The 20,190-nt window shown below is 37.4% G+C and overlaps 1 protein-coding gene across 1 annotated transcript in view; it reads right to left on the bottom strand.

Annotated features, from left to right (window-relative positions):
• The window catches only part of LOC124555746 (vacuolar protein sorting-associated protein 13A-like), a 689,798-nt gene that overhangs the window by 332,010 nt on the left and 337,598 nt on the right, over positions 1-20,190 (bottom strand). Inside the window, exons 31-32 of the mRNA XM_047129770.1 lie at positions 11,938-12,073; positions 3,817-4,002 (exon numbers count right to left, since the gene is read on the bottom strand). Of these exons, the coding sequence (XP_046985726.1) occupies positions 3,817-4,002; positions 11,938-12,073 (322 nt within the window). The remainder of the gene's footprint in view (positions 1-3,816; positions 4,003-11,937; positions 12,074-20,190) is intronic.

Genomic DNA, 20,190 nt, shown 5'->3' with positions numbered 1-20,190 from the left:
CGTCTTGCTGCTAGCATACTTTACATATGACCAGAATCTCTTTGGATTTTCTGCCAGGTTTCGAAGTAAAGTTTTGTTGTGGAAATTATAATAAGCATATTGCATTGGTGCCCATGCTAAATCACAAGCTTCTCCAAAAGATTGCAAATCTTCAAGATTTTGTGTTCATTAGGATTTGGCATGCTTTTTTAATTGTTTCTGCAACTGTATTCTGACTCGTTTTGGGTACCAAGGGGGATCATCTACATCATTTATTAATTTATTTGATATAAATCTCTCCATTACTGTTGATACTATTTCTTTGAATTTAATCCACTTCTGATCTACATCTACATTGTTAATTTGGAAGGAGTGGAGATTGTCTCTCAGGAAGTAGTCAAGTGATTTTTTATCTGCTTTCTTGAATAGGTACATTTTTCCTTTATTTTTGGAGGTTTTGTGGTTTAGAATATTCAATCTCACTATGACAACCCCGTGTTCACTGATCCCTGTATCCATTTTGATGCTTGTTAATAGCTCAGGATTATTTGTTGCTAAGAGGTCAAGTGTTTTTCCACAATCATTTACTATTCAAGTGGGCTCATAAACTAACTGCTCAAATAATTTTCAGACAATGCATTTAGCACAATTTCGGATTATCTTTTGTGCATACCTCTGGATTTAAATATGTATTTCGCCTAGATATCGAGAGTAAATTAAAGTCACTGCCAACTATAATTGTGTGAGTTGGGTATGTGTTTGAAATTAAACTAAAGTTTTCTTTAAACTGTCCAGCAACTGTATCATTTGAATTGGGAGGTCAGTAAAAGGAACCAATCACTATTTCATTCCAGTTTCCAAGAAAGACCTGTGTCCATACGAACACACCTCATGCCTGTAGTGGACTCCTGACCTATTCAGCAGAACCTGAAATCCCACCACCATATGGAACAAGTCTAGGAATTTGCAGCCTACATGGTCACAGAACCATCTGAGCCTCTGATTCAGACCCTCCACTCAGCTCTGTAGCAAAGATCCACAATCAGTCCTGTAGACTATGCTGCAAATGGTGAGCTCTGCTTTCAACTTGCAAGGAGACTGGCAGCCTTCACCACTTCTGTTAGTCGCTCAAAGCCAGAGAGAATCTCTCCCAGTCCAAAGCGACACACGTCATTGGTACTGACATGAGCCACCACCTGCAGTTGGCTGCACCCTGCACTCTTCTTGGCATCGGGAAGGACTGTTTCCACATCTGGAATGACTCCACCTGGTATGAACACAGAGTACAATTGGCTTTCTTGCCCTACTTGGCAGCCATCTACTTAAGGGGCCCCATCATGCACCTAACATTGGAGCTCTCAGCTACTAATAATTCCACTCTCTGTGGTTGCCTGGACCTTGCAGGCTGAGAGGTTTGCTCTGAAACAGGGCAAGCAACTGCATCTGGCTGAGCGACAGTGCCAGCCACAGACAGCACCCTGTTTGTCAGACTAACTGGTGAGGCCTTACGTGCGGCCACCTGGGAAGTCTTTTGCTGCCTGCCACTCACCAAAGTGACCTACCTCCCACTTAGCTATGGGTGAGTGGTCAACTTTAATGTGAGCAGTAACTAGGCTGGTCACCAGTGCAGGCCGATCGGAGGATTCAGACGTGCTGGACATCTGTTGGATCCGCACGGCCAGCCCACAACAGTGATGTCCATCCGCTGCAGCTTCAAGCAGTGTAGCCAAACCCATCACAGTTTAGAGCTGAGAGAAAAGTGTCACCAACTCAGCTTGCATCCGCACACAGCCATCACAGGCCCTATCCATACTAAAGACCATGGAAAACTAGACTACACAGACAAACAAGGACAACTGACACACACTATGGAACTCTACAATAGAGACAAGAGGGAAACACAAGAACTGTGTTTAATAAATCAGATTAACACAAAGAGATTCAAAAACTGAACTACAAAAGCACACAGGTAAGACTAAATAATTCACCGATTAGTAACTTGTATCTGTCACAGAAACAGTTTACTTGCTGACACAAATGAAAATGCGAGAACTGTGTCTAATAATATTAAATTAACATGCATAAATTCATGAAAGTACACTTGCAAAGCACACAGATGAAACTATACAATTTGCTCCTGGTTTGGAACTTATAAAATCTCACAAAACTGGTTACTTCCCTGTGGCTGCTTGTGTCTCAGCTGGCTGTTGCTGACTGACTAGCGGACTACGTCCAACAAGTGGTCACTAGCTTTCAAAACAAACAAACAACTATCGAAACACACCACAGAACTCTAATGTAGGCACGAAGGAAAATACAAGAACTGTGTCTAATAAATTAGATTAACACGTAGAGATTCAAAAACTGGACTATCAAAGCACACAGGTGGGACTATACAAATCACTGTTTAGGAACCTGAATATGTCACAGAATCAGTGGACTTTCTGATGCTAATGAAAACATGAGAGCTGTGTCTGTTAGATATTAAATTAACATGCAGAAACTCAATAAAATAAACTATCAAAGTGCACAAACAAAACTATACAATCCACTCCTGGTTAGGAACTCATCAAATGTCACAAAACTGGTTACTTCCCCATGGCTGCTCGTGTCTCAGATGGCTGCTGCTGACTGACTAGCTCACTTCCGGAAGTGATGGTTCATTTTGGACTTAGTTCTCACCTGGACAGATTCATAGGTGTTCTTTCTGAACTGGATGTACATTTGTGTAATTGTTGCAATAAACAAATGTTTATGTGTTTAATTATTTTTGGGTAGTTGTATTACCTTCCTTCCAGGAATACTAGTTCTGCAAGTTTTGCAAGAGAGCTTCTGTGAAGTTTGGAAGGTAGGAGACGAGGTACTGGCAGAAGTAATGCTGTGGGAACAGGTCATAAGTTCTGCATGGGTATCTCAGTTGCTAGAGCAAAAGGCAAAGGTCCCAAGTTTGAACCTCAGTCTGGCACACAGTTTTAATGTGCCAGGTAGTTTCATATCAGCATGCAGTCTGCCACAGAGTGAAAATTTAATTCTGAAGTCATCTTGTTTTTATGCAGATTTTAGCTCAAAGGCAATCAAAAACCAATTTCATTTTCCTTTTTATATGGTTTTTGGCCTGAGAGATGGGCTTACCTAACTAACAGTGCCATGATAGTTGACTGCTAAATGTGTGCAGTCATGCATATTAAACAGTATGGATGCTATAATGTGCAACTCAAAATGTAGCAGACATATTGCAACTCATCTGACATTTATAGGTGGCCCCATTTATGTTAAGAGGCTTGTAGTACTATCTACCGGTAAAAGTTTTGTTAGATTTTGTTTTTGTTCTGTGATGTTTCCCCTGCATCAATAAAATGCTGTTCAAATTTGATGTCATCCTGAGCAGTGGTTCTCTTTCTACATCATTTTGAAACTGGAACTTTAATTATGGACATCCTGTACCTTAGGCACTATTGGTATGTGAATACTGTCTGAGCATTTAGGTTACCTAGTAGATCTTGTATGACTATTCGCACTTGCTGTGTGCATGACTGGTAGACCTCATTGTTGGAAATGTGAATGGTCATTGTGAAGGATGCTATCTGCCTCTGAATGCCTCCATTCCAGTATAGTTGTCAAACAGTAGTATACAGTCCCTATATCATTCTCGTTGATTCTTTTACTGTTGAATGCAAAGAACTTTTATGCATTTTGGCAAGTAGGTCAAGTCTGTAATTTCTGCCCAATCAACAGCCAAAGTATTTAGAGAAAGAATTTCAATAACATGGAACTACACTGTACCAACAGCTCACTCAGTACCTTTTTAGTTCCAATAATACAGATGAATGCACTTACCTTTCAAATATAACTGTTTTGTCCAGTCACGAGCATCAGCGTCAACAGCAGTCTTAAAGAGCAAAATGGGAATTCTTTTGGCCGCTTCTTCCATTTCAAAAACTACAAGTATCTTTGGAACTGATAAAGAGAACTTTTCATTTAGCTTAATAGGTGTGAATGAGGACTGTGAGTAGTTCATGTTTTCTGAAAAAGAGTGAGACAGCTTTATATAAATGAAATAATGTAAGACATGTTGATCAGATACAACACTGATAATTGTAATTGAAATATTGTTGTCATTATTTAAACATTTCAGATTAACATATAATCTAATACTAGTGTTGAGAATGTGTTATTTCTGGTGGAAAGACCACCCCTATCCCCCTAAAAATATTCCACAACACACAATTTCTACATTCGATATTTATATTTCCTTCTGAACCTGTACACTACAACCAGTTTCTGCAAATTTTCTTCACTTAGGCTCATGTGTTTACCAGACAGATCATTTTTGTGCATAGGAAATGCCCTTTCTACATCACAAGATGTCTCAGGTGTGTACTTACATGAAGAAATTTTGGATAAATTCAGATGAAATTGGAAGTCTCTTTATGTTTTCACCATAAAATATTTTTTGTCAACTTCATGAACTCAAAATCAGGATTTCACCTGACAACTTTGTTTATTTTGTATTTTGCTGCAACACTTGCTTCTCCAAAGAGAGACTGCAAAGATTTTTCCTCATTTTCAAAGGTTCCACGAGTTACCTGTGACTTCCAACTTCATTACTGCTGCAGACAAATGCACAAAACTTTATTTAATGTAAATCAGGTCTTGCTTATAATCTGTTTTCTTAAATACCACTTTGATGTCTTTCATACAAGTTATATTAGTGGCTTATAAAGTGACTACGACCCAAACTATAGAAACAGAAAAAAACCATTACGGGACAGTAACTTATAGCGTTTCAATAGCATGAAGCAGACAGAAGCTAACTTCAACAAGTTTGTGGTAATTTATGGACTCTGACCAGCTTCATCAAAATTATCACAGTAAAAGATTGCAGCATATTCTCCGGGAACACCATCTGGTTAAAATAGATTGTGGTGGTAAATGTAAATCTGGCAGTATAACCATCTCTAATTATAGCAAAAGGGAGCTTTGATAGAGTAATACTGTCAGAATTATTATCAGAACTTTGTACTTTGTACATCTATTTACCTTATTTGTGGAGGATATCAGCATTTTCAGATTGCCATATTTTAGACGTACTGCTTCAGCTATATATGTAGTACATGGGCCAAATATGTAACATACTTTAGGTTAGGATAAACTATTTTCTTTTCTTTTCTTAATCTTCATGATATATGGGGCAGCACTGCTTAACAACAATAGGACCATTTTTTATTTATATTTTTTGGTACAAAACTTCTACCAACACCAACTGATCTGAAATAGCGCACGAGCTCACAATGGAGTTTACAAATTTCGCAAAATTACCCATTGTCTGCATTCTGGCATAGTTAGTATGAAAAAAAAAATATGAATAAAAGGTGCTATCATGTAAGGTATTGAAACATATGCACTAAGGCCAGAAAATCTTCAAAATATACATTTACTCTCCAAATGATCAAAATATGCAAACATACATGCAATGTGCGTTTACATGGAAATTTAGACTTTAGTTATCAGTAAAACAAAAGAGGTTTAGATATATTCCATTAAGAGGTATTCATTCTTCATTTTATATTTTAATTATCAGAAAATTTTCTCTAGGAGTGACTCATTTTTAAATTGCAAATTTGTCCATACCCTGATGAAGTCTAATCATACCTTTATTATTGGTTGGTTGGTTGTTTCGGGGAAGGAGACCAGACAGCGAGGTCATCGGTCTCATCGGATTAGGGAAGGGCGGGGAAGGAAGTTGGCCGTGCCCTTTGAAAGGAACCATCCCGGCATTTGCCTGGAGCGATTTAGGGAAATCACAGAAAACCTAAATCAGGATGGCTGGACGTGGTATTGAACCGTCGTCCTCCCAAATGCGAGTCCAGTGTCTAACCACTGCGCCACCTTGCTCCGTTTTAGTATTGGCATATGTATATTCTTCAGTATACTTTCATATATCTAAAAACACAGATGATGTGGCATACCGAACGAAAGTGCTGGCAGGTTGATAGACACACAAACAAACACAAACATACACATGAAATTCAAGCTTTCGCAACAAACTGTTGCCTCATCAGGAAAGAGGGAAGGAGAGGGAAAGACGAAAGGATGTGGGTTTTAAGGGAGAGGGTAAGGAGTCATTCCAATCCCGGGAGCGGAAAGACTTACCTTAGGGGGAAAAAAGGACAGGTATACACTCGCACACACACACATATCCATCCGCACATACACAGACACAATGTCTGCTTGTGTCTGTGTATGTGCGGATGGATATGTGTGTGTGTGCGAGTGTATACCTGTCCTTTTTTTCCCCCTAAGGTAAGTCTTTCCGCTACCGATATTGGAATGACTCCTTACCCTCTCCCTTAAAACCCACATCCTTTCGTCTTTCCCTCTCCTTCTTCTTTCCTGATGAGGTAACAGTTTGTTGCGAAAGCTTGAATTTCGTGTGTATGTTTGTGTTTGTTTGTGTGTCTATCGACCTGCCAGCACTTTCGTTCAGTAAGTCACATCATCTGTGTTTTGAGATGTATTTTTCCCACGTGGAATGTTTCCCTCTATTACATTCACTTCAGTATACTTTATCTGACTGACTCTATGCCTCGTTTCTCCATTGCTGCTAGTGCTGACTTTGTTGGAACCTATCAAAAGATTTATCAAAATCTATGAATTCTGGAAAAACTGGTAAGTTGTACCCATTAACCCACTCCATCATTTTCCTCACAGCTTCCAAATGGTTTCATTGGACTGTATCCACTCAGAAAACGAGTTTCTTTATTTTCCTGATTATAATTCAGTGTTTTTTTCATGTAGTTGTCAATTTTGTAATGATTATCTTGCACATTATGGAGAGGAGGATAATTGTTTTCCCTATTTCATTTGTGAAAAAATAAAGTAATTATAACTTTTTTTCAATTTTGAGGATTTATCTTTCCCTGTAGATATTCTGTAAACAATTTTGCAAGATCCTTTTGTTGCCCTTCTCTATGCATTGCCTGCACCTCCAGAGGTCTAGGAAGCAAAGGTGGGTGGTGCTAATTAGTGAGAGTATAAGGGGTGGGCCATACGTGGTCAAAACACTGTTGTCACTGGTAGGTGGACAAGGCCTATTATTATAAATCATGACAACAGGTTTTCTTGCCTTAAAAGTATCTCACCCAGTTTAGAGCTTTCTAGAACAGGTACACAGAAAATACCACACTGGAATGGCAGTCATCAGTAATGAGAAAGAAAAACAATTCATAAGGACAAACACTACAAAATTTTACACAGAATTATCTAACCTTCATCAAACTGCGTTGTTTACTAACAAAAAAAAGTACAGTAACTTGAAGCTGAATTGCAGCATATAAATAGCAATGTGATATGCATTAGAAAACACTGAAATACAGCAGGTAGTGGTATTATCATATGAAACTGCAAGATGGTAATGTCAAACTTCCGAAAAAGGGTGTGGAACTGTAGTACAGCAATATCAGAAATAGGGCACAGTTTGAAGCCGGACAAAACCTTATCACAGTATTGTAGATATACATTTAACTATCACCCTTTCAAATACCAAAACATTAAAGTCCAAAAAAAATTTAACAATTTTGTGTGTGTAGTGCTCACTTAATGGTAATGTGGACATCCTTTATCCTACATCTTGGACAGAGTCTCAGCTTCCGAAACTAACATAATCTCATATGGAAATATGAATATAAACTCAAATGTGAAGGATGAAATTAGCCACACTTCTTAAATATTTTGAATACTTTTAATATGACAGAATTGTAGGGCAGTGCTACAAGGGTGGAAAAAAAAATCAGCTTTAGTCTTACACCATGTATGATAATGATACAGAAAAGTGGTATATTTGTGTTACATATGTGTAAAAGATCTTGACCTCTCAGATCATTACAGGCAGATAACACACTAAAGAGAGGTTTAAAAAAAACTGTAGGCCTCCGAAAGACTCTTCTGTAAACTCAAATAACACATTCTTTCATGGGCATTGAAAAATAATGTAGACAGAAAATACTATTGTCAAAAACTCTGTGGATTTTACAGATTGCTGGACTAACTTTTGGGGAGAAATTTCCAAACGTGGCCACTTGAACAGCAGCTAAGAAAAATAAATGGGTAGGTGTAAGTACTAAAAAGTCATCCAAGGCATTTAAATGTCTCAGTTACTTTTAAAATAAATAAATAATAATAAACACTGTGGTAATCCATAGTTCCTAAATTATTATCATAGATATGAAACGTTCAACATGAGGATACTTGTTGCTGTAAGACACACACATGCACATGAACACAAAATAATATGTAACACAGAAAATAAAAGTAAAACAACATGTGATGTCATAAAAACAAAAACCAGAAAACGCAGATACACATGTAACAAGCAAACCAGGAAGTTGAGTAATAGAACATACATAAGAACGACCAAAATTTTGTAAATTATTACTATTCTGGTAGTGCACAGAAGTTGTAAAAAATGTCCATAAAACAGATTTAGACACCAGCACAATAATGATGTTTCCCATAGCAGAGCATGAAGTCAAGAAGGCAATATAAAAATTAAAAGGTAAGAAATTTTCAGGCATAAATTAGGCAGAAATATCTGCACTGAATGAAGGCATACACAGCATACAAACTTCATGGTAGTGTGGAAAGTTTTGAAAACTATAAGCAAGTTTCTCTATTAGCAAACCAAGTAAGAGTTCCATTTCAAAAAGAAAAAATCACTTAAGGAAAGTGCAAAATCATAAAGCAGAATGGATGGCGTGTATCTACCTTCAGGGATTAAACTATTAATACTGCTGAAGCATCCATACAAACATACAAGAAACTATCCTAATTTTTGCAGTGATTAGTTCATCACAGAGAAAAGAGAGATAGGTTGGTGAAGGTTACAAAGCAAGGACAAGTAACTAAGAGTACTGGACAAGAGTGACCTATGAGTTTATGTCAGTGTAAGATGGAACAGGATCAAAGTCATAATATGTAGTGATGATTATATACTTCTAAACAGCAAAATCTGAATACTCATAACCCATAAATAGAATAGTTTCAATTATGGTACTCAAATGAATGAGTGAAGGAATTTACAGTACAAAAACACTTCAATTTGTCTCCAAAATCCATCACTGAAGATCTCAAATCACTTAGTATTTAGTTCAAACATAAAATGTAAAAATGGAAATAAAAAATTTCATTGTACAAAATACTGTCTTAGAAATGAAAATGGTTGATAACTAAATTCCAAGGGGAAATTGGGAAGGATCAGATTTTAAAAAAGTTCACTTGGAATGAAAGATAAGATGGCTAAAATAAAGGATATTAACTGAAGACTCAAGTTTTTGATATTTTACAGCCATGAAGATCATCAGAAATAGGGCATGCTCTTTCATAACAAACGCTGAATGATACTACACTGGTCTCCAGAATTAAAGCAACAAATGGATATTTTGCAAGATTGCCTTTAGTTTGCCACAAATTAGCATACACAGTATATCAAAGTAGAAACAATATAAAGAATACAGAATGTAGACAACTGCAACATGCATAACAGTAGACAAAAATGTTCTTCATTTTTTCCAACTTGACAGATTGTACACACATTCTGACAACTAGTTAATGTAGTCAGTATGGTGTATGACCACCTCTGGCACAAATACAGGCATATCAATGACGGGGCATGCTGTGAATGATGTCATCAATCTCATGCTGAGGCAATAATGCCTGCTCCTCCTGCAGAGCTGCTCACAAGTCTCAAAGAATGGTTGGTGGAAGCTGACGTGATGCATCCCATCTCCCTGTGAATGCAAGACACATTCTATGGGATTCGAATTGGGAGAGTGAGTAGGCCATGCCATGTGTGCAGTATCTTCCGTTTCCAAGAAAATATCATCCACCCATACTCTATGAGGTCGAGCATTATCATACATCACTATGAATCCTGGGCCCACAGCACCTCACAAGAAGGGCACATGAGGTCCCATGATCTTGTCAGATCCCATGATAACTGACAGCAGTTAAACCTTACCAGTTAACCTGTATAATTTTGTGAAGAGGTGTTCATGTGGTTAATATAATCCCTGACCATACCAATAGGGATCCTCCTTGATATCAGTCTCTTCCCACAGTGATGAGGTCTGGAAATCGAGTTCCATGTTCACTCCAGATGTCAATCCATCAAGAATCATTCTCCATACCAAATTGGGACTCATCTGTGAAAACAACATTGACCCACTGTTTGACTGTCCAAGTGGATGTTGATGACTCCACTCTAGGTGTTCCCTTTTGTGAAGACGCATGAGAGGTATACATAGAGCAGGTCTCCGACAATAAAGGCCACTCTTCCAAAACCTTCTGTACACTGTTTTCCTCAATATGACATGTCCAGTGGATACTGCAGGGTCAGATGCCAGATGCCACTCAGTACTTAGGTGGAACCATCGTGACCTTACAGCCAAGCAATAGTTATCTCTTTCTAATGTCACAAATGGTTGGCCCTGCTCTGGTCTTTGGGGTATAAAATGTCTCCATATCTGAGAAACAAATGAATGATTCGTATTAAGCCACTGGGCCACATCAGTTTGCAACTGTCCTGCGTCCATTCTTCCTATGGCCCTCCACTGCAGAGAGTCTGGTAGGTTTCTTCTCTGTGACATACTGCATCAACTGTTACTGTGTACACAGCAGTTGTGGATGAGGGACTACCCAGCAAACACTAACCTATTTGTTAAGTGCCTTGATGTCATTGTTGGCATGGGTATCTGTTGAGAAGAATGCCACCATCGTTGCAGAACACTATTGTATGGATATCTGTTGACAGTCTGTATGATTATATCATGAATTAGATTCAGAATGGGAAAACAACAGTTTGTTGCTTTAATTTTGGACACCAGCATGTTAATCGCATTCAAGGAACTATAAAGTATTGAGTTTAATCACTGCATCAAATTGCATTCTATTAGTAGATAAAAGAGATGTGAGGTATCAGACAGGTAGAAAATGGTGGGAAATGAGGTAGCAGCTAAAAAGCTATATCTGTACAATATCATTAAATCAAAATACTGTACAAAGCTTTTGACTGTAGTACTAAATCATGCAAGATGAGAATCAATAGCTTATCAGTTTTTACTATACTTTCTCTAAGTTTTCATTCTAATGTATTTATCATATTTTTAGTAACACTGATCTCTGTATGCTCTCATTATTTGTTTTACACCTTACTCCTTATATTACCTCATCCCACTGTTTCTCTATGAAAGCCATTTCTGATACCTTGAAGTTGCTTATTATTTCCGACGCTGTTACAAAACAGAATATCATCAGTTATATCGACAATGCAACCACCACTGTTATTAAATGTGTACAGTTTCAGAACAGACATTATCTTAGACTTCTATCTAATTAGGTACTTCATATTTTCTACAACCACATTTGGTTTTACTGCTAAATGACCCCATTTTTAATTAACTGCTTTTTACTTACTTCAGTTTATAAAGTGATTATTCTTTACTGTGTCCTTGTAAGTGAGTAGATGTCTCAGGGGGAGTAAATGAGAAACAACTAGAACCTCTTGTATTGTGTGAAACTGCATATTATCTTTCCAGTTGCTCATTTGATGCCATTAGTTAGCCACAGAAAATAACATTTTACAATCAGACATCACATAAGCATATCAAAGACTGGCATGAATAAGACTGGGAAATGACATTCTGTATGATCATGCAAACAGATGCACCACAACTACATCCATGTGTACCTAAAATATGTTATCAAGTTGATAACAACACCAAACTGCTTGCAATTTTTTATTCTTTTATGCTTTTTCTGTGCCATGCTGTGTGAGAGTTGGCAGTAATTGTAACTTTCCAATAAAAAAATATAATATTCAGCTATTAGATAACTGAGTGAAAAATTCTGAAGACTATTTACGCTCTGACTTGTTGGTTGTAACTCATAAGGTTCAAGATTTACCATTTGTGTCAGGAAGCAAGAAAGGTTGAATCTTTTTTGGTGACCATAAGTCTTCAGGATCCGAATTCCCATTTATCAGTCGTACATTGCTATCTGATTCTTCTAGTTGCATAGATGTGGATATATCATCTATCATCTGAAAAAGGAAAGATTCTATTTACAGGCTGCAAACAAAGGTGCCGAACAGTATATAAATGTATTCTCCATTTAAAGAACATGATCAACCAACCATTTATTAGCAGCTCTAACAATTGTAATTTTGTTATGTATATTATAAACTACTATGTGCTGATTTCAGAAAAAAAATTGAAATTGACTATTATGATCATTAAGTGGATGCTCAAAATATGGTAATTTGTGTTAGTAAAAAACATCCATAAAGTCATGATATTTTTGTTCCTTTGATGCAGTACATCTTATACTGAAATTCAGTCAATTTGATATAAGTAGTCATTACACACACACACACACACACACACACACACACACACACACACACAAAAACAACAACAACAACAATAGCAATTCTAATACCAGATAAATTAACTTATACCACTGCATGTCAACATGTGGCCCACACCTTTCAACATTGTACTGAAACAAGGTAAGGAATCAATGACTAGAATCTGCTAGTCCTTTCATAATTTAAAATGCATCATGCAAGTCAAAGTATATCACATGTGTGTGTGTGTGTGTGTGTGTGGTGTGTGTGTGTGTGTGTGTGTGTGTGTGTGTGTGTGTGCTTCTGAGTGTCAAATTAGTGAGTAGGTGCACACATTTAAATGTGTATTGGTCTCAGCCCTTTTTGTCGAGGACAAGCGAATGGGCTAAATTCATATGTAGCTTCATATCCAAAAATGATGAGAAACTGATTATTCACTTTGATGGGCCACTGTAAATGTGGTTGGTTTTACAAGTTTGTCTGGATTTCATCTATGGGGTGTCAACTCACATTTGTCGCAATGCAGCCAATGGCCTGCAAAAGTATTTAATATAAATGCAGGCAGGATTTGCTACACAAAAGTTATGTACGTCCTTACGTATTTTTTAATGTTTCACAAATTTGAGTTTATATCCAACAAGAACATAAAATCGAAAGTCACAGTTCACAATAAATCAATTTCAGAGCCTAACCAAGTTTCTTCAGATATTGGAGGCAGTTGAATAAACCACAATTAATTGCATGAGTTATCTTTAGAAAACTGTTAAAGTTCCAGAGTACCTCAAACTATAAATTCCACACTGGCTAAACACTGAAACCTCCTAAGTGTGGCTTGTATCACACACAAGATGAATTATAACAAGTCCATCAGATGCCAAAAAATTTCTGTGATTAAAAGTAGGAACTCTGAATAATTCACAGAAATGAACTAGAGACTATTTCTCAAAACACAGACTAACACAACCTGAACACCTCCAGTGGGGTCCAAACATAGACTGCCACCAAAATGCTGCTGTTAACCCAGGAAACCTTGGTCAAGCACCACAGAAGTCAGTTAAAATATTGAACATGAAAATTGCTGAAATTCTTAATTTTTTATCTTTTATACACATGTGATACAACAAATCACGTGGAAATTTTCTGAGAAATGTTATGCTCTTATCTGTTTCCTATTATCTGCCACAATTTATTTATCAACAATAATTTCTATGGTTTTGAATTTATAAGTGTAGGTTAGAAAATTTAAAGAGGGAAATGGATAGGTTAAAGTTAGATATAGTGGGAATTAGTGACGTTCAGTGGCAGGAGGAACAAGACTTTTGGTCAGGTGAATACAGGGTTATAAATACAAAATCAAATAGGGGTAATGCAGGAGTAAGTTTAATAATGAATAAAAAAATAGGAGTGCGGGTAAGCTACTACAAACAGCACAGTGAACACATTATTGTGGCCAAGATAGACATGAAGTCCATGCCTACTACAGCAGTACAAGGTTATATGCCAACTAGTTCTGCAGATGATGAAGAAATTGATGAAATGTATGATGAGATGAAAGAAATTATTCAGTGAGTGAAGGGAGCCAAAAATTTAATAGTCATGGGTGACTGGAATTCGGTAGTAGGAAAAGGAACAGAAGGAAACATAATAGGTGAATAAGGAATGGGGGTAAGGAATGAAAGAGAAATCTGCCTGGTAGAATTTTGCACTGAGCATAACTTAATCATAGCTAACACTTGGTTAAAGAATCATGAAAGAAGGTTGTATATATGGAAGAAGCCTGGAGATACTAGAAGGTATCAGATAGGTTATATAATGGTAAGACAGAGATTTAGGAAACAGGTTTTAAAGTGTAAGGCATTTCCAGGGGCCGATGTGGACTCTGACCACAATCTCTTGGTTATGAACCGTAGATTAAAACTGAAGAAACTGCAAAAAGGTTGGAATGTAAGGAGATGGGACATGGATAAACTGACTACACCAGAGGTTGTACAGAGTTTCAGGGAAAGCATAATGGAACAATTGACAGGAATGAGGGAAAGAAATACAGTAGAAGAAGAATGGGTAGCTCTGAGGGATGAAGTAGTGAAGGCAGCAGAGGATCAAGTAGTTAAAAGGCCGAGGGCTAGTAGAAATCCTTGGGTAACAGAAGAAATATTGAATTTCAATGATGAAACGAGAAAATATAAAAATGCAGTAAATGAAGCAGGCAAAAAGGAATACAAGCGTCTCAAAAATGAAATCAACAGGAAGTGCAAAATGGCTAAGCAGGGATGGCTAGAGGACAAATGTAAGGATGTAGAGGGTTATCTCACTAGGGGTAAGATAGATACTGCCTACAGAAAAATTAAAGAGACCTTCAGAGAAAAGAGAACCACTTGTATGAATATGAAGAGCTCAGATGGAAACACAGTTCTAAGCAAAGAAGGGAAAGTAGAAAGGTGGAAGGAGTATACAGAGGGTCTATACAAGGGCGATGTACTTAAGGACACTATTATGGATATGGAAGAGGATGTAGATGAAAATGAAATAGGAGATATGATACTGCATGAAGAGTTTGACAGAGCACTGAAAGACCTGAGTTGACACAAGGCCCCGGGAGTAGACAACATTCCATTAGAACTACTGACAGCCTTGGGAGAGCCAGTCCTGACAAAACTCTACCATCTGGTGAGCAAGATGTATGAGACAGGCGAAATACCCTCAGACTTCAAGAAGAATATAATAATTCCAATCCCAATTAAAGAAGGTGTTGACAGATGTGAAAATTACTGAACTATCACTTTAATAAGTCATGGCTGCAAAATAATAACACGAATTCTTTACAGACAAACGGAAAAACTGGTAGAAGCCAACCTCGGGGAAGATCAGTTTGGATTCTGTAGAAATAGTGGAACACGTGAGGCAATACTGACCCTACAAGTTATCTTAGAAGATAGATTAAGGAAAGGCAAACCTATGTTTCTAGCATTTGTAGACTTAGAGAAAGCTTTTGACAATGTTGACTGGAATACTCTCTTTCAAATTCTGAAGGTGGCAGGGGTAAAATACAGGGAGCGAAAGGCTATTTACAATTTGTACAGAAACCAGATGGCAGTTATAAGAGTTGAGGGACATGAAAGGGAAGCAGTGGTTGGGAAGGGAGTGAGACAGGGTTGTAGTCTCTCCCCGATGTTATTCAATCTGTATTTTGAGCAAGCAGTAAAGGAAACAAAAGAAAACTTCAGAGTAGGTATTAAAATCCGTGGAGAAGAAATAAAAACTTTGAGGTTCGCGGATGACATTGTAATTATGTCAGAGACAACAAAGGACTTGGAAAAGCAGTTGAATAGAAGGACAGTGTCTTGAAAGGAGGATATAAAATGAATATCAACAAAACAAAAACTAGGATAATGGAATGTAGTCGAATTAAGTCGGCTGGTGCTGAGGAAATTAGATGATGAAATGAGACACTTAAAGTAGTAAAGGAGTTTTGCTATTTGAGGAGCAAAATAACTGATGATGGTCGAAGTAGAGACGATATAAAATGTAGACTGGCAATGGCAAGGAAAGCGTTTCTGAAGAAGAGAAATTTGTTAACATTGAGTATAGATTTAAGCATCAGGAAGTCGTTTCTGAAAGTATTTGTATGGAGTGTAGCCATGTATGGAAGTGAAACATGGATGATAAATAGTTTGGACAAGAAGAGAATAGAAGCTTTTGAAATGTGGTGCTACAGAAGAATGCTGAAGATTAGATGGGTAGATCGCATAACTAATGAGGAGGTACTGAATAGAATTGGGGAGAAGATGAGTTCGTGGCACAACTTCACTAGAAGAAGGGATCAGTTGGTAGGACATGTTCTGAGGCATCAAGGACCACCAATTTAGTATTGGAGGGCACCGTGGAGGGTAAAAATCATAGAGGGAGACCAAGAGACAAATACAGTAAGCAGATTCAGAAGGATGTAGGTTGCAGTAGGTACTGGGAGATGAAGGAGCTTGCACAGGATAGAGGAGCATGGAGAGTTGCATAAAACCAGTCTCAGGAATGAAGACCACAACAACAACAACAACAACAACAACAAGTGTAAATATTACAAAAAATTAAATTATACATTAAATACTTTTCTATATATATAAAGTTTACACTACTGCCACAACTTTCAATGTTTCTCTGTTTATTTAGTAAGGAAAGCTGTTTTTAATTGCATGAAATCCTCTTTTCAGCTTCTCATAATTTCAGTAAGTCTATTACAGTCCAATACAGATGTATGAAATATATCTGAAGACACCTCATTTATGCAATCGCATAATGCGTTGTCGTCATATTCACTTTTACAGTTCAGGAATTATTTATAACACTTAACTTACAAACACTTATAAACTCGTGGGTGAACATCTATTTTCTCTGCTTCAAATGAGCTCTTCAGTGACATACACAGTTTAGTATTTATTCATTTTGGGATGAGCTTTAATTTTGCACTGGATACAAAAAGCAGGCATGAGAAACCAGCAGCCATTGTGCTGCTCAACAGACAGGTTTTCCCAGTCATGCAGTCACCATAGCAGCCAGTGGAAGTCCATATACAACCCCATCTATGCATCATAGTGTGAAACTGGCCCTCCATCCACTCCTGTCAAACTGATTTCAGTTGTCAACATGAATATGATGGGATCTTATCCGCTGCCCGTGTTCCTGTGGTTCTATGTTTGTGACTGGATAAATTGTCTCTTCCCTTTACAATAGGCTGTTGTATTACAACTGTTTACAATAAGCGTCTTCCTTTTCAACAATAAGCCACTACAAGTGTCAGTTGCTATGGGTATCAATGTGACATCAAGTTCCAAGAGTCATCTCTGACTTCTTACAGTGGCAGAATGATATAACAAACCACTCACAAATTCAGTGCTGATTAATAGTACTATGTGAGTAACCACACAACCTAAAACCTTCCTTCTATGCCAAGTACAAAAATTATCAACCCACACACATACATACGGTTGCCATCCATCAAGGCAATACACTACTATCTGTGAAGGCAGTACACCACACCATTTCTCATGAACTATTTCAGAGTAATTAATTTTCCTCATCTGATTCGGCAGTTTTCAAATACTTGATTCGGCAGTCTTCAAATACTATCTGAATGACAACAGTGTTTTACCACAACTATGGATAAAGGTGTATGTTTATATTATAGCAATGGCCTATTTTGACTATGGAGCCATGTTTAAGTGTTCTTGCATATGAATTACCAAATATGAACTTCATATGATATCGAAAAGTAGGACAATTATGATCACAAGAAAGTCATGTGTCATGGGTCATTCACAGTACATGTTTTCACACACATATATAAAACATGTGTTTGTTTATTTGTTGTCATAACCTGCCAGTTTCTGAGTGTTAGACAATGTGCATTTAGTTGTGGTCAGCAGTGATCTATAATTTGAAAATTTTATAACATATATTTTTGGTTACATTCCAGAAAGATAATTTACAATAGCTTTATGTCTGAAAAATGAGCAATAGAGTGATACAAACAAATGCTGTTATTTATAAATGTACAGTCTTGAAAGAACAGTGTTTTACTTAAAATGAAAGTGTCAGACCTATTCAAGAAGTATTCAACGAACATGAGTGTACATGTATGTCCTCTGAAATCACTAGGGATTAAACCTCATGAACACATTTGACCCGGTGTCATCAAGAGTATGTATACTTTGGATATTACTCTGACAGAGCACAGTTATTTGTGTGTGGTTGTCAGCCACTCATGGATCAGCATTGATCTCCAAGTATAATGCCTTGTGAAGACCAACTGTGATGAATTACTTCCATTATTACTGCAAAAGGGGGCATTGCATTGTTTCAGTCTCTCAACTGCAATTGCTCATCAGTGTACAATCACATACATTGACAGCACTCACATACATTGACAGTACTCATTCCCATATAAACAGTGGATGAAGACTATAACAAAAAAATAATTTAACTGGCAAAAGCACCAGCTTTTTGGGTATCCATGTATTAAAAACATATAAATACACACATATCTTAAAAATATGTAGGTAAACGGAAGTGCTATGGATTAAAACTGCTTAACATCAGCTGTTATTGACTGTAGTTCTGATGCTTTATGAAGCATCATAAAGGCATGTGTTCCTCACTTCACCCTACAAGTTATAGGATGCAACCAGCGAATGGTTTGCATCCACATACTATTCAAACGCTGAGTTACATTGTTAATAGTGAATATTAGCACCCCTTAAGACATTGGAAACCTTAAGCCTAAAATTATAACATACTGTATTTATTTTCATTTGCATACTCTGTTTTATCAATTACAATGTAAAACAGCTATGTATAAATGTACTAAACAACCCTGAACTGTATTTTAATGCATAAAATGTGAATTAAAACATGTATGCAGTGCATAACAGATTATCAATATATTCTCATATTGCATTGAAGGAGAGGTAAGGTAGGTAAGTGTTAAGCTCCACTTGGCGTGAAGACCCACGTCATAGTTTTGAATTGACTGCAATTGATTCAAGGAGTAGACTATCAGCTGGCTGGTGGTCTGCCTTATTGTAACATATTGTTCCATGAAAGTTCTTCCTGGCAGGTTGCTCCAGAGATGATAAACTGAGATAAGGTTGCTTTTTACTAATTACAAGTAACTTATTTTACTTGAAAATTGTATAATGTAGGCTTTCAAAAGAAGAGCCAATGAGTCACTAATTGACACTACTGCCATTCACTTTCAAGTGGAAATAAATCTTCCACTTGGTCCCTAAAATCAATATGGCACATTTGACAGGAAATGGCAAAATAGGGCAAATCCTCACATACATTTAGTGGTAAATCCCCACAGCTCCAACAATGTAACAACAATTCTCAGTTCTTCAATGATAACCCCCACAAAAGATGACATTCAACCCACACTGTCCACCCCCTGTTAGCTGAGTGGCCAGCACAGCAGAATGCCATGCCAAGGGACCCGGGTTTGATTCCTGACTGGGGCATGAGATTTTCTCCGCTCAGGGACAGGTTTTTGTGTTGTCATCATCATTATTTCATCCCCATCTCCGATGTGCAAGTCACCCAATGTGGCATCAAATGGAATAAGTACATGCTCTCGGCAGCTGAACTTCCCCATTTGGGGACTCCCGGCCCACAATGCCGTACACTCATTTTCCACTTCAACTCACACTACATGGGATTATCTCACTGAAATATATAATTCAACTGCCCACAAAAAACATTAAGAGGAAACACTCTGGCAAGGAAATCTGTGGTTCTAATGTTGACACCCAATAAAGAAAGAATAGAAGAAGAATCCATGGGGAAATAAAAGCTTGTTACTGAAAACGAAAGACACACCAAAGCAAGAAAAGATGGAAACAAAATGACATAAGCCATATTTCATTCATCAGTGCCAAAAAAAGTAAGAAGACAGGTCAAACAGCCAATTGATTATTCTTCAGGGTCAGGTTCAGACTTCTCAGTTCATGGCAGTACGTCAGATACACACACTGACTTACTATTTGGCAACAGATAGGGAATAGAAGAGGAACAAGAGCCTGGGACTTCAAGGAAGAATCAGATTTCACTATTACTTAATGAATCTGCTGTAGTAAAAGTGAGAGGAAAAGCTAAAAGCTCATTATAATTCTTGGTGGCCAAGGTAATTCCAGTAGATCAAGAGGAAGGCTGTGAAGATATTTTACAAAAAGCTTACAGAATTCTACAATTTTACTGATACACAGGAAGATTCATTCACTGGCACTGATAATGTGACAACTGAAACCCACAGGGATGTACAGAGC

Source organism: Schistocerca americana, chromosome X (assembly GCF_021461395.2).
Source record: "Schistocerca americana isolate TAMUIC-IGC-003095 chromosome X, iqSchAmer2.1, whole genome shotgun sequence".
NCBI classification, from domain to species: Eukaryota; Metazoa; Arthropoda; class Insecta; order Orthoptera; family Acrididae; genus Schistocerca; species Schistocerca americana.
Note: the sequence above shows the minus strand (reverse complement) of the source record. Positions and strands in the feature narration are given on the sequence as shown.